Below are 16252 nucleotides of genomic sequence, written 5' to 3'. Positions count from 1 at the left end.
TTCTAGGTACTGAAGATTTGCAGTAAACAAAACAGGTGGAGATCACTGTCCTCACAGAGCTTACATTTCAGTGAGGAAGAGATAAACAAATAAGTAAAATGTATGGCATGACACACAGTGATAAGCCCTATCAGATAAAAATAAAGCTAGGAAGTGGAATAGGGAGTGTGTGTGTCTGGTGGAGAGTGGTGTTTGGATTTTTTTAAAAGTTGTCAGTAAATGCCTGATAATGGGGCTTTTGAGTGAAGGGAAAGAGATGAGAAAGTGAGCCACACATATATCTGGATGATGTGTGTTCTACTAGAGGTTACAACAAGTACAAAGGCCCTGAGGTGAAAGCATATCTGGTGTGTTTAAGGAATATCCAGGAGGCTAGTGTGGCTGGAACAGAGGAAGCAAGAAGAAGGCTAGGAGGAGATAAAAGAGGAAAAAGACAGAGGGGATTCATATGCAATGGCCTACAAGGCCTAAAAGACTTTGGCTTTTACCCTGAGTAGATCAGGAAGCTACTGGGGGACATGGGACAGTGAAGCAACATAATTGGGCCTCTGTCTTTTTTTTTTTGAGACGGAGTATCACTCTGTTGCCCCGGCTGGAGCACAGTGGCATGATCTCAGCTCACTGCAAGCTCTACCTCCCAGGTTCACACCATTCTCCTGCCTCAGCCTCCCAAGTAGCTGGGACTACAGGCACCCACCACCACGCCTGTCTAATTTTTCTGTATTTTTAGTAGAGACGGGGTTTCACCATGTTAGCCAGGATGGTCTCGATCTCCTGATCTCGTCATGATCCGCCTGCCTAGGACTCCCAAAGTGCTGGGATTACAGGCGTGAGCCACTGTGCCCGGCCAGACCTCTGTCTTAAAAAGATCACTCAGGCCGATCTCTCAAGAGGGGATGGCAGGAGGACAATAATGAAAGCAGGGGTAGTAGGATGCTAGTAGAATGCTACTGCAATGGTTCAGTTAAGAGGAGATGCTGGCTTGGACCAGGGTAGGAGTGATAGAGATAGTGAGAACTGATTAGGTTCTTGAAGGCTAAAGCAGACAGGAACTGTTAATGGAGTGGATGTAGGGTATAAGAAAAAGAGAAGTCAAGGTCAAATCCAGGGTTTGGCTAGTGCATAGGGACAGAGATGCTGTATACTGAGACTGGAAAAAACTAGGAGAGAAAGATCCTTCTCTCCTTGGGGGAATTCGATTTGTGACATATTAAAGGGTGAGGTGACTAGCAGATATCAAAGTGAAAAAGTTTAATAATGATGATAGTGACACCTATCTACCAAAACAGGCCATTTGGTGCTCTTTACTTATGTTTATTCATCTAATCTTCACAACAACCACATGAAGTAGGCATTAATCGCAAAGCTAGCAAGTGCAAGTAATCTGGCACCAAAGGCTGGGCCCTTGCTTCCTATGCTATATTGCTTCTAAGATGGAAATACCATTATGGAGTTCAGGGGAGATGTATGGAGATATAAATTTCAAAACCATCAGCATATATTACATAAATGATATTTAAAGTCATCACATTGTGGATGAGATCATTAACGGAGAGGTGTAGGCTGAAAAGAGTCCACAGACGAAGGGGAAAATTGGGAAAGTATGATCCCTGAACTAGTGTTTCAAGGCGGAGTGAGAGATGGGCTACGTCAATTGCTGCTGATAGCCTGAGTAAGGCAATAGGACTACTGGAATAGTAATACAAAAGAAGATAAGGGCAGCCGTGGTGGGGTGGTGGAGGTAAAAGTTGTGGAGATGATTAAATGGGTTCAACAGAAGAAGGAGCTGAGGGTACCAAGAAAAAAACTTTTTGTAAAAAGAACATGGTATATTTTTATGCTAATGGATGATCCACTAGAGAAAGAAAACTGATTACAGAGGAGACAGGGGGTAGCATTGCCAGAATAAGTAAGAGTTGGAATTAGAAGAATCTGGTGGAGGAGTTGGCCTCTGCAAGGAGCACAGATAGTTCATCCCTTGAACAGGAGGGAAAAAATATATGAGCACAGACGCACTTTTAAAGAATAGGATCCAATACCCAAAGGAATATAAATAATTCTACTATAAAGACACTTGCACACATATGTTTACTGCAGCACTATTCACAAAAGCAAAGACTTGGAACCAACCCAAATGCCCATCAATGATAGACTGGATAAAGAAAATGTGGCACGTATATACCATGGAATACTATGCAGCCATAAAAAAGAATGAGTTCATGTCCTTTGTAGGGACATGGATGAAGCTGGAAACCACCATTCTTAGCAAATTAACACAGGAACAGAAAACCAAATACCACATGTTCTCACTCATAAGTGGGAGGTGAACAATGAGAACACGCGGACACAGGGAGGGGAACATCACACACTGGGGCCTGTCGGGGAGTTGGGGGCAAGGGGAGGGAGAGCATTAGGACAAATACCTAATGTATGCGGGGCTTAAAACCTAGATGATGGGTTGATGGGTGCAGCAAACCACCATGGCACATGTATACTTATGTAACAAACCTGCACGTTCTGCACATATATCCCAGAACTTAAGGTATAATAATAATAATAATAATAATAATAAAAGAATAGGATCCAGAATGAAGATAAGCACTAAGTACAAGTTGTCATAGAGGAGAAAATTTAGGAAATATAAAATAGAATGGAGATTTGAATACACTAATTCAAGAGTGGAGTCATAAATAACATGAAATCCTTTACTCTCAGGAATTAGGTTAAAGCAACGTAATCACACATTACTTTTCCTTTTTTTTTTTTTTTTGAGGCAGAGTTTCACTCTTGTTGCCCAGGCTGGAGTGCAATGGCACGATCTCGGCTCACCGCAACCTCCGCCTCCCAGGTTCAAGCAATTCTCCTGCCTCAGCCTCCCTAGTAGCTGGGATTATAGGCATGTGCCACCAGGCCCAGCTAATTTTGTATTTTTAGTAGAGACGAGGTTTCTCCATGTTGCTCAGGCTGGTCTCGAACTCCCGACCTCAGGTGATCCACTCGCCTCGGCCTCCCAAAGTGCTGGGATTACATACACATTACTTTTCAACCATGCATTCTCTAAAACTCAACCATTTCTAATGGTGCCACTTAGCAATTATAAAAACATAAAAACTTGAAAAACTATATTTGGCAGTATATTAACAGCAGCTGTAAGAACAGATATTATAATATTTTTGGTGATTTTTATACACTCAGAAGTGGTTGCTACAAAGAAAAATAAATCAAAGTGACATAACCCAGAGAGGAGTTCACAAACTCAAATGCATACAAGAGTTAAAGGCAGATAACAAATGAGTAAAGCAGGGACAACAGGGAGTTGCAGGGATTGTGGCGAATAGGCAAAGGGCACAGCTGTTACTCAGGTCAAGACACTGTTGGCACATAGAAAGCACGCTGTTTTGCCAGGTCTGCTAATTCTTAAGATGAATATCCTACTTTTTATATAAAAGCCTGTGTGCAGGCCAAAAGTCCACGTTTATGGAAGTATTCAGGCCCTTGGGCTGTCTAGCGTCCTCTGCATTAGACACTTCTCCATTCATTATAATTAAGGCATACTTGAGGAAAGCAGAGGAATGCTTTTTGAATGATAGAACATCAACATGGGGTAGGTGAAAGAACTTTGCACTAAGTTTCAGAAAACCTTGGTTTCACTGTAGGCACTGCCATTTAGTATTAGCTGGGTGAACTCTCTGAGCTTCTGTTTATTCATCTGTAAAATGCAGTTTCATGAACTACCCTGTCCAATTCACTGAACTGTTGTGAATGGCAAATTAGAAAGTAGGTCAAAGCACATAATAAACTATAAAGCTCTATATAAATACAAGTAAATGGCTTCAAAAAGAGATCTAATAGGGTGGCCTAAGAGTATTTCCTGTCTCTATGTTGAGTCAGCTTCTTCATAAAATGGGAATACAGATTACTTAGCTCATAGGGTTCCTCAAATACATTAAAATTATAAAAACCTTTTTTCAAACATTAAGTGCCATGTAATTTTTGGTAATAAAGTATTTGCCCAGTACAGCCAACTATGCTAATGAAGTTGCATGTAATAATCCCTAAAAAGCTGAGTGCATTATTGGCTTTCCTAAGGCAATGAGCTATTTATTTTATTTTATTTATTTATTTATTTATTTATTTGAGATAGTCTCACTCTGTCACCCAGGCTGAAGTGCAGTGTCACGATCTGGGTTCACTGCAACCTCTGCCCACCCCCGGTGTTCAAGCGATTCTCCTGCCTCAGTCTCCCGAGTAGCTTGGATTATAGGCACCTGCCACCACGCCCAGCTAATTTTTGTATTTTTAGTAGAGACGGGGTTTCACCATCTTGGCCAGACTCATCTTGAACTCCTGACCTTGTGGTTCACCTGCCTCAGCCTCCCAAAGTGCTGGGATTACAGGCGTGAGCCAACGCACCCGGCCATGGCAATGAGCAATTTAATTAGTTTGGAAAAAGTTATTTCAGATCCTTGTGTTTTTTGCCCCTCTTTTACAATGTTTGTAAGCTTACAATGGATTACAGGCCTGTAACAGACCCAGATTTATCTGTTCCATACTGCTAAAGTTTCTGGAGGCACTGCTCCTATCAGGTGGTGATGTAACAATAGGGAAGGTCAGGTCCAAGAGGCAACTTATGGAAAAGAGAAAGTTTTCCTGGCTATGAGTCATAAATTCAGAATCGGGGCAAACAATTCTTCTATCTAGTTACTTTCACATAAAAGTGTTTAATAAAAACACTTCTTGATTACTGTTGTTCTATATTTCCTGGATCATTAAATCATACATGATTCAAAGAATAACAAAATATCAAAATTTATGAGGAACTGTACTGGATAAAAACTCCATAACATACACTGTTCTGTAAGATTCTTCATTTTGAGCTTTCATCAAACCACAATTGACCTAGCAAACTCAGTAATATTATCAAGTCTCTCTCACCAGTCTATTTCTTGTAGATTAGTGTGGAGATGAATTAAATGACGGCAACTTGAAAGATTTGAAAGATTCCAAATTAAAGAAAAAATTATCATTTAAAAGCACATTCTAGGTAAGATAAGGGACAATACTTGCCCCTCTCTGTTTTCCAAACTCTTTAAATGACTCACTGTAAAAAATTATATATTAGTATAAAATCACCCTGACATTAAAAAAAAAATTTTCCCCAATAACATAAGAAAAGAATTCTGGGTGCTGTGGCTCATGCCTGTAATCCCAGCACCCTGGGAGGCCAAGGCAGGCAGATCACTTGAGGTCAGGAGTTCGAGATCAGCCTGGCCAACATGGTGAAACTCCCTCTCTACTAAAAATACAAAAATTATCTGGGTATGGTGGCAAGCGCCTGTGGTCCCAGCTACTCGGGAGGCTGAAACAAAAAAATCACTTGAACCCGGAAAGCAGAGGTTGTGGTGACTGAGATCGCACCAGCCTGGGTGATGAAGGGGGACTCTGTCTCAAAAAAACAACAACAAAAAAATGTAGGCATACAACACACAAGCCATCCAGCAGGCTGGGCACAGTGGTTCATGCTTGTAATCCCAGCACTTTGGCAGGGTGAGGTGGGTGGATCACTTGACCTCAGAAGTTTGAGACCAGCCTGGGCAACATGGCGAAACCCTGTTTCTATAAAAAATACAAAAATAGCTGAGTGTGGTGGCACACGCCTATAGTCCCAGCTACTCGAGAGGTTGTGTTGGGAGGATCCCCTGAGCCTGGAAATTTGAGGCTGCAGTGAGCCATGATTGTGCCACCGCACTCCAGCCTGGGTGACAGAGTGAGACCCTGTCTCCAAAAAAAAAAAAAAAAAAGTCATCTAGCAGAATGTCACTTCATCCCTAGAAGACCCACTTCCTGGCCCCTCAACTGCTTCTGATATTTCTTTTTACCTTGGAAAAAAAAAATACAGTGTAAGTAATCTTTTAATCAAAACACAGCCTCAGAGGGGAAGGCAAAGCCTGTCATTGTTTGTTGTTGCTGTTCTTAAACAGCTGACATATGTATTCTGGTGATGCTATGGTGCTGCTCAGTTACTCTGAACATATTATTTTTTCACTCTACTAGTGGTATGTCTTTTTTTTTTTTTGAGACAGAGTCTTCCTCTGTAGCCCAGGCTGGAGTGCAGTGGCGTGATCCAGGCTCACTGCAACCTCCATCTCCTGGGTTCAAGCAATTATCCTGCCTCAGCCTCCTGAGTAGCTGGGACTACAGCTGTGTGCCACCATGCCCAGCTAATTTTTTTGTATTTTTAGTAGATGGGATTTCACCCTGTTGGTCAGGCTGGTCTTGAACTCCTGACCTCAAGCAATCCACCCGCCCTTGGCCTCCCAAAGTGCTGGCATGAGCCACCGTGCCCAGTCAGTAGGTCTTTTTTTTTTTTTAAAGCGAAGTACTTATGTGTGAATAAGTGTAAGAAAATGACTGCTTATCAGTAGCATATAAATTCAAAGTAGGGAATGATAGTAATGCCAAACCACCACAGACTCCATCCACGTGGGTGGCTGAGACAGTGATACCTTTGCTTTCTGATGGTTCAATGTATATGAACTTTGTTTCATGCACAAAATTAAATTATTAATTATAAAATAATAAAGTAATATAAAATTATTAATTATAAAAATTATTTAAAATATTGTATAAAATTATCTACAGGCTATATGTATAAGGCATATATAAAACACAAATAACTTCTGCATTTAGACTTGGGTCTTATCCCCAAAATATCTCATTATCTATAAGCAAATATTCCAAAATCTGAAAAATAATCCAAAATCCATAACCCTTCAGGTCCTAAACATTTCAAATAAGAGATACTCAACATGTAGGATTTAAATATTTCCAAATAAATAAAATGTTGGTTTGAACCACTGAAAAGGAATTTTTTTCTTTTTTTCTTTTTTTTTTTTTTTTTGAGATGGTCTCCTGTCACTGAGGCTGGAGTGCAATGGTATTATCTTGGCTCCTTGCAACCTGTACCTCCCAGGTTCAAGCAATTCTCCTGCCTCAGCCTCCTGAGTAGTAGCTGGGATTACAGGCACATGCCGAGGCGGGCAGATCACCTGAGGTCAGGAGTTCAAGATCAGCCTGGCCAACTAACATGGTGAAACCCCGTCTCTACTAAAAAAGATGATTATTTAAAGCTTTAACTAATAAAAGTAACTGATTAGAAATAAAATCTAAAGTTAAATTACTACTCTATAAAAAAGAAAGTAAAAGTGAGTTCCTAAGAAGCTCTTTACTTACTAGCACCTTTTGAGATAAAATCTTCACTTAAAAATAATATGAAAATAAAGTTATTGTATAGCACAATGTATAGCACTTCTGGCTCTGAAGTCAGATTATTTGGGTTCAAATCCCATTTTTTACCACTTATTATAAATATCTGTGAATACAGTCAGGTCATTTAACCTCTGCAAACCTCAGTTTTCTCACTGCAAAACTAGAGAATTATTATTTCTGGGTTAAGGATTAAGTGAGATGATTCATAATTCTCTTTCTTATACTATACAAATTCATCATGTAGCAAAAAAAAATGCAGTGAAAAGCCTATCAAACACAGTGTGATCCAGCTCAGCTACAGTGTAGGTGCATCATGGCCCCATTATATGTAGCAATAAATACTGTGACCTCAGGATTGACTTTGAGGGGAGAGCTTTGTTCCTTAATCCACTCCAGGCTCCTGAGTAGCGTGCACCACTGCATCCAGCTAAAATACATACTTTTAAAATTGTCTTTCTAAAAACCAAATCAGGCCGGGCGCAGTGGCTCAAGCCTGTAATCCCAGCACTTTGGGAGGCCGAGACGGGTGGATCACGAGGTCAGGAGATTGAGACCATCCTGGCTAACATGGTGAAACCCCGTCTCTACTAAAACATACAAAAAACTAGCCGGGCGTGGTGGCGGGCGCCTGTAGCCCCAGCTACTCGGGAGGCTGAGGCAGGAGAATGGCGTAAACCCGGGAGGCGGAGCTTGCAGTGAGCTGAGATCCAGCCACTGCACTCCAACCTGGGCGACACAGCGAGACTCCGTCTCAAAAAAAAAAATAATAATAATAAATAAATAAATAAACAAATCAATATTTGTTATAACCTGACCTTCATCTTATCTATGATGCCTTATCTTATATAGCTTATTGTACATAGCCTTATCTGCTGTTTTAAGTAAAGTAGACTTATTAAAACTGGTCACTTGAACAATAGTTAAAATTGTATGATAATTGTAGATGTGTAATTGCTTTCGGAAACTATTTGGGAAAAAAAAAATACACCACAAAAAGTTTCCTAAAGTGTCCTTAACAATTATCAATTTCCTTAACAAATATAATGCCTACTTATAATGCTATGGTACACAGGAAATAATAAGATTTTTTCTAGATATGTATCCCATATTCTAAGGACCTATTAACCTGACTCAGACCCAAAATGTCTATTAAAAAATGTACTGTGACATGTGTGGGTGAATTATTTGACTTTTTATTTCAGATTAACAGGAGTAACTGAATTAAATCATTAGATCAAAACACTTCAAATGTGTTTACATTAGTATAAAGGTGACCTAAGTTAGAACAAGAAAATGTAAAAATGAGTTACATTTAAACATTTAATTGAGAAGGAAATGTAAATTATTTGTTCTTTAAAACAAATTTCCAAAATGACAAAACCATGCAGTAGAAAAAAAATTGTAGGATTTTGTTAATCACATAAATCATTAGTAATTTATACTGTTATCTAATGACAGTATTTTTTCTCTCATACTGTCTCAGTCTGAATTAGTTTTAGCACTTACTCAAAATTAAACAAGGATAAACTTGGACACAAAATATATTCAGAAATATATTTACTGATATTAGTACAGCCACCCCATATATTCTTAAATTTAGGGAGATATGAACATTGAATAATCATTATTTGAAAAGCATCTATATAAACAACATTCCACATATGACAGATATTTGGTATGCTAATAATTAAGATACTTTTTCTTAGATTAGCAATGCAGGTTAAAAATCATAGCAGGATCCCTAAAGATAAGTTTATCCAAGTTTATCCACTTTCACTTACTTCTCCTGAAATTTAATTTAGATTGGAAAAAAAATTGCACTGAATGTAAACTTTGGGGTATATTTAATTTTTACTTAAATATTTCTTCCGATTTCCCTGTGAATACTGGGCATCATGTAAAATCCACTTGTTACAAATATTGTTAATATTTTAATATAAACAGAGTTTACAAGACCAAATAATATTTATTTTAATACCTACTGTTGAGGAGATAATCCTCTTTTAACCTACTTGATTCATTTATTGGAATTTCTTTATTTTTTTGAGACAGCGTCTTACTCTGTCACCCAAGCTGGAGTGCAGGGGCGTGATCTCGGCTCACTGCAACCTCCACCTCTTGGGTTCAATCGATTCTCCTGCCTCAGCCTTCCAAGTAGCTGGGATTACAGGTGCACATCACCTGTATTGTATTTTTGGTAGAGACAGGGTTTCATCATGTTGGCCAGGCTGGTCTCCAACTCCTCAGGTGATCCACCTGCCTCGGCCTCCCAAAGTGCTGGGATTACAGACATGAGCCACCATGCCCAGCCTATTTATTGGAATTTCTTAGAATCATCAGATTTAGTATCAGTAGATCCACTGATAACATTACGGATAGCAACTTCCTAATTCATTAATTTCCATATACAGTCAAACCAATTCCTGTATTATAAAGAAACCAAAGCTGTGCTACTTTTAAAAAATATGTCAGTGGTACACTAGGGGTGTAACTCCTTATAAAGCAAGCATGAATGTGGCATCAAACTTACTTTTCCAAAGAAGCCTTTGAAGAACTTCCTTTCCTGGAGGAACAGGGGGACAAGTCGAGCGCTATTATTGTACGGCCTAAATGTCCCAGAGTTTCACATCAATAAGCACATACAGAAATTGGGGAAAGGAAAAAGTGGGAGAAGGGGTGGGAGTGAGTTTCAAAGAGTTATCCATACCAGGAGTGACAGGGGAAAAGGAAGAGTGCATGAAAATGCAGGGAAACACATTGTATGGCCTAAGAATCCATGGAAAGAGTGAGAAGAAATCAGAACCTGTATCCATGCAGAGTACCAAGTTAGTTTAGTAATCGCTGTTTACATTTAAAACAGAGATCTTCCAAATTTGGCAGCAGAGGAAAAGATAGGGCATACTGGTTTGGTGAGATTTGTATTTTAAATTTTATAATAGTGAATAGAAAATAGAAAACTGGTTCCATATACATTTTTTAAGTTTAAAATTGGTGGTCAACTATGTGAAAGTCATCAATTTTAAAAAAAGTCCACATTCAAATGACCACATAATCACATTAAAAATGCAATACATAAAATTAAATGAGTATGCATCAAAGGTCCTTGTCATACTTTTCCTTAGTGAGTAAGATGTCACTTAGAAACTCCATACCACTTAAGGGGAGCTTGACCATTGGCTTTCCATTAACTTACATTAGTATCAATCTATATGTACATGTGTGTTGATCAATTTCACAACATACATAAGGAAATAACATGTATGTTCTATTCCAGACACAGAATAAATTATCTATTAAGGTTACAAGGCTAATACTCATACAAGAGCTGAGAAAACACGTATCTTAAGAACCAAATGATGTCTGTGGGCTACAACTGAAATTTAAGAAACAGCGTTTTGTTTTCTTTATAAAAGCTATTGTTTATTATTATTTGGTTTTTGTTTGTTTGTTTTTTGAGACAGAGTCTCACTCGTCACCCAGGATGGAGTGCAGTGGCATGATCTTAGGTCACCACAACCTCTGCCTCCTGGGTTCAAGCAATTCTCATGCCTCGGCCTCCCGAGTAGCTGGGACTACAGGTATGCACCACCACATCCAGCTGATTTTTGTATTTTTAGTAGAGACAGGGTTTCACCATGTTGGCCAGGCTGGTCTCGAACTCCTGACCTCAAGTGATCTGCCTGCCTAAGCCTCCTAAAGTGCTGGAATTACAGACATGAGCCACTGCGCCAAACCTAAAAGCTGTTATTTTAAAATAAACTTGCATTGACATTTATAAGTATACAATACTGAAACTATCTGAATAACAGAGGCATAACTATCTATGGTATCAGCACCAATTTTTAAGCACCATTTATGAAAACTGGCCACCAATTAAAATCTGTAGAATTTACACAAATTAGATGGGTTTCAACACACACAAGCTAGATTTAACTCTACATTTCCTAGCTATGGTTGAAATATACTTTAAGCCTTTACTTTTTATAATCGTCAGTTTTTAATGTTGGATAAATGTCTAGGAAAAGATAATTGCACTGAAATTTGACTCTTTTACACAATCCACAAACTGTTCAATGCTCTCCAACACTGGAAAGTTTGTTTTCCCCTGTAAGCTTTGAAAATCACAAACAGCTCAAGCCTGTAATCCCAGCACTTTGGGAGGCCAGAGGCAGACAGATCCTAGGAATAGGAGATCCCAGAGACCATCGTGTCTCTACTAAAAATACAAACTTCCTTGGAAGGGTGAATGTAGTCCCAGCTACTCAGGAGGCTGAGGCAGGAGAATAGGCGTAAACCAGGTGGGCTTTAGGTGAAGGCAGGAATGTGACACTGCACTCAGCCTGGGCGACAGGCTTGAACTCCATCTCAAAAAAAAAAAAAAAAAAAAAAAAAATCACAAACAGCAAAAAATATTTCCACAAAACATTTTGAACTGCAACTGGAAAAATAATAAAGTAATTGGGTAGTTATCACAATAAGACTAAGATTATTTCTGCTGCCAAGTTTGGTGACCCTAGTTTTTTTAGACTATGAATAACCATAAGCTTTCAAGGATGCAGCCAAAGTTAAGATATTCACCAATCTTGAGGGATAGGAAGGTGAAGGAAGGAGATTGTTAATATTTAATTCAGCTCCTAGAAAAGCTATTGTTAAACATTGAGCTTTCCCTCTTTTTACAAAATACCCAACATGTTAATGAAAAAAGTTGGCATGCAAAATTCATAAAAAGACAGTTATTAAAGAATAATAATGTTCTTTTAAAAAACATTTGTTATCATTCTTTTACCTGCTAAAACAAGAACATATATTAAAACAAATATATCAAATAATGAATAAAAAAACAACATATTAGAAACTGGTAGTGTAATGAAACTAGTCTAAAACTAAGACAGAGGGAGAGACATTTAAGAAACAATGGGAAGAAATGACCTTTTTTAAATGAAGGGCATCTTGGACCAGAGTTAAGCAAGATAACCAAAGGCCTTATACACTTTTTATGGAATTGGCTGATATATGACAATATTCCTCATCCTGCAGCTGATATGCCATAAAGGCAGTAATGATGGGCAATAGTGGTTTCTGTCATTTATCCTATAGAAGCTAAGTACTAAAGTAGCTAATCAGTGAAGTTATGTGACAAAGTAAATCAGCTGAAAATAGCTGTCAATAACTTTATGCACAGAAAGTTAAAAAAATTAACATAGTTATGCTCTGAGGAGCATGTTTTTAAAACCCTACCTTGTTTAGTTAGTTTTTCATTTGAGCACATCAAGTATGCAGATGAATTCCCATTGAAGTTAATGTAATTCTAAATTGTAAGAGAGTATTTTGGGGAAAAACACTTGCAAATTATCTCTTTTCTCAATTGTTCACAAATTTAAAAAGCACTAGAAGGCGGAGCACGGTGGCTCATGCCTGTAATCCCAGCACTTTGGGAGGCCCAGGCAGGTGGATCACCATAGGTCAGGAGTTAGAGATCAGCCCGGCCAACATGATGAAACCCCATCTCTACTAAACACACTTAGCTGGGTGTGGTGGTGGGCGCCTGTAACCCCAGCTACTCTGGAGGCTGACGCAGGAGAATCGCGTGAACCCGGGAGGCGGAGGTTGCAATGACCTGAGATCGTGCCATTGCACTCCAGCCTGGGTGACAGAGCGAAACTCCATCTCCAAAATAAATAAATAAATAAATAAATAAAAAGCACTAGAAATGTTAAATTTTTAGTTCAAAGATTATTCACTAGATGAGTTGGTGGTATAGTGGAAAGCATAGCTGCCTTCCAAAGATCATTCACATGGTAGGTTTAAAATGCTTGTTTTAAACAAAACATTACTTAACTGGTACATCTGAACTATTCTTTAAAATTTTAAGCTCTGGCATTCAAACTAATTTCAAAGATATCCTATTTCTTCTTTAATCCTCTGCAGGCTTATGTATCCTTACATTTGCTCCCACTTATTTGAAACTCTAAAAGGGAGCTTTATAATCTATTTAAAAAAAAAAAAAGTCTCCAGAAACATAGCATTTGGCACAATATAAGTATCTGGCAAAGTCAAGTTGTAGATCCTCATGGATGATTTTTAGATGAATGTTTGCTCAGCGAAATCAAAAGGCAACTAGAAATTTCTGCATCGTAAAAATGTGAAAGGAAGACAAAAATGAGGAATACATGTGGCACACTATGATATGAGAAGAACAGTATCCTAAAGACTTCCAACTTTCTGCAAGATTCTCAGTATAGCTCTAGAAAGAGTATTTAAAAGAAGGGGGAGGCCAGGCGTGGTGGTTCATGCCTGTAATCCCAGCACTTTGGGAGACTGAGGCGGGGGGATCACGAGGTCAGGAGTTCAAGACCACCCTGGCCAACACGGTGAAACTCTGTCTCTACTAAAAATACAAAAAATTAGTCGGGTGTGGTGGCAGGTGCCTGTAATCCCAGCTACTCAGGAGGCTGAGACAAGAGAATTGCTTGAACCTGGGAGGTGGAGGTTGCAGTGAGCCAAGATCACACCACTGCACTCCAGCCTGGGTGACAGAGCAAGACTCCGACTTGGGGGAAAAAAAAAGAATGGGGACGTTTCATTGACTATAAGAAACAGGAAATTTACTCCAGTGACCCAAAACTTCAATTCCATGTTTTTATAATACATGCCAGTGCAAAACTACATATAACATTTGCTCCAAATCTAGTATTTATCTGAAAAATTTTAAATAACTTCTTGATAAGAAGTCTAGAAATGGTCAATTTCCCCTCAAAGTTTAAAAGTTTAAGTATGTTTAGAAAACAATCACCAACATATCTAAAACTTTATTTTTTATTATTTATTTTTGTAGAGACAGGGTCTCACTATATTACCCAGGCTGGTCTTGAACTCCTGGCTTTAAGGGAGCCTCCCATCTCAGACTTCTAAGTAGCTGAGATTATAGGCACAAGCTACTGTGCTCAGCTTAAAACTTTCTTTCAGTCATTAAAAACCATAGGAAAATAAAGATCTTTAGAAATAAGCAAAACAGTTTTGGTAAACTTAAAACATTAGACATAATATTTGATTATGGTTATTGTAAGACTCAAGTTGACCACACATTGCAGATCAGATTGTATTCTGTATATTCATTCTAGAAATATTTTTTGAGTTACAACTATGTGCCAGCCACTGTTCCATGCATAGGTATAATTTTTAAAATGGCTATTTAGTTCCTAATTCTGATGAATATAAAAACATTACATTTTATTATCTAAATAGTCCTATGCCTCAAGCAATCACGCTTATAGCCTATTATCGTCTTGTTTTTTTTTTTTAAAAAAAGGTAAAATAAAACAAAAAAATCCATTGAAACATTAGTTTTAAAACTAGACAGTTAAATAGTGGCTATCTCTGGGATTGTAGGAAATTTCATTTTATTTGTGTACTTTTTTGGTTCATTTGTATTTTATACAATAAACATATATTGCTTATATAATAAAGAGATATTTCTAATTAAAAGTATTTAAAAAACAAAACAAAACAAAACTAGACAGTTAAGAGGATTAACTGCTCATTAAACAACAAAATACTATTTCTCAATATGTTCTGGGCAAACTTAAACCACCTCTAGCTTTTCCTTACTTACAGAGTGTACATGAAGCCATACTCTGAATCAAAAGACTTTCTAAAGGCTCATTCCACGGTGGCCATTTCACCATAAGTTGTGTAAATTATAAGATTTTAATAATTATTTATAGTTTGTTTCAGGGCTATCTAGTCTGTTCACTGATTTGTTTTCAGTGATTACTATAAAATATTATTTAATGGGCAAATAACTGCATTACTTTAAAAAAAAGTTCTTCGCTAAAATCATCTTGTTTGTGTATTTATTTAGTTGAGACAAGGGGCTCATTGTGTCGCCCAGGCTGGTCTCAAACTCCTAGACTCAAGCAATCCTCCTACCTCAGCCTCCCGAGTAACTGATATCATTCTTCTAGATGAACCCAGAATTATTTTGTTAAAACAATTAAATTTTTACTTCTCTTTTAAATTTGGTTTTGACAAATGGAAAATTAAATTATCTGAGACTATGTTTAACTGGGGAATATATTTAGGTTGGCATGGAAGGTCTACAAACTATAATTTCATGTACCGTAACACAAGGTCTCCTTAACATAAATGACAGATTGGAGAGCATAGATAAGACTAGCAAAGGCTTGAATCATTTAAGAATTTTAGTGATCAAAATCTGAGATAAAGAGTATGTATAGGTATATATGTATGTATATATATATGTGTACATATGTCTGTATCTTTTTAAAAAATTTTTTAGTTCTTTGTATATTATAGCCAGTTACTTTCTCCTTTTCCTTCTGTGGCAGATTCAGGTACTTATTCCAAAATTAAATCTACCTCTCTGACTTGGTTGCTTCCTTAATTTTATATATTTTATATTCAGGAATTACAGATAAGAAGTAATATAGATTATGCCAAGAAGCAGAAAAGTTCTGATTACGAAGCAAATTGAGGGAAAGAAGCACACATTAGTAGTCAAACTTGTGGCAGCCCACCATACTAGCAAACCCAAAGCAATATGTATTTAATGCTGTTGGGGACAGAGCATGCAGAAGTAATGCTTAAAGCTTTCACAGCAAAGTGGGGAAAGGCCACATATTAGAAGGAGGGTTGTGAAGAGGACTATCAGATCTATGGAACATGCCTCAAACCTACGGAAAATCTGAAATTAACACTTTGAATCCTTATGAATCCTGAACTCGTTCTCTCCTTTCACTGAATACACAGGCATGTGCCTGGGATGTGTTCTATGGCATAACAGGCAGAGGAAACATTAGTTATCCTGGGAAAGGGCTCTCTACTTCAAGTGTGCTAAAGTTTATGTAAAAGGCAGTAGAAACAGACTGTTTATGTTAGAGATGTATAGCAAAGAAAACTGGGGAGTAGGAGTTAAGATAATAGTAAGAAGTCCCCAAAAAGGAAACCTCACCAGGCATCAACA

General features: G+C 37.9%; 1 protein-coding gene across 18 annotated transcripts in view; it reads right to left on the bottom strand.

Annotated features, from left to right (window-relative positions):
* Window positions 1-16252, bottom strand: part of NUMB (NUMB endocytic adaptor protein) — a 199167-nt gene that overhangs the window by 33350 nt on the left and 149565 nt on the right. For 12 of the 18 annotated variants that reach the window (XM_031668005.1, XM_021941363.2, XM_017961342.3 and 9 more), the window contains one exon: window positions 9800-9832. The exons of the other annotated variants lie outside the window; for them this stretch is intronic. In XM_031668005.1, the coding sequence (XP_031523865.1) occupies window positions 9800-9832 (33 nt within the window). The remainder of the gene's footprint in view (window positions 1-9799; window positions 9833-16252) is intronic. 18 annotated transcript variants of the gene reach the window in all.

Source organism: Papio anubis, chromosome 7 (assembly GCF_008728515.1).
Source record: "Papio anubis isolate 15944 chromosome 7, Panubis1.0, whole genome shotgun sequence".
Classification (NCBI taxonomy): Eukaryota; Metazoa; Chordata; class Mammalia; order Primates; family Cercopithecidae; genus Papio; species Papio anubis.
Note: the sequence above shows the minus strand (reverse complement) of the source record. Positions and strands in the feature narration are given on the sequence as shown.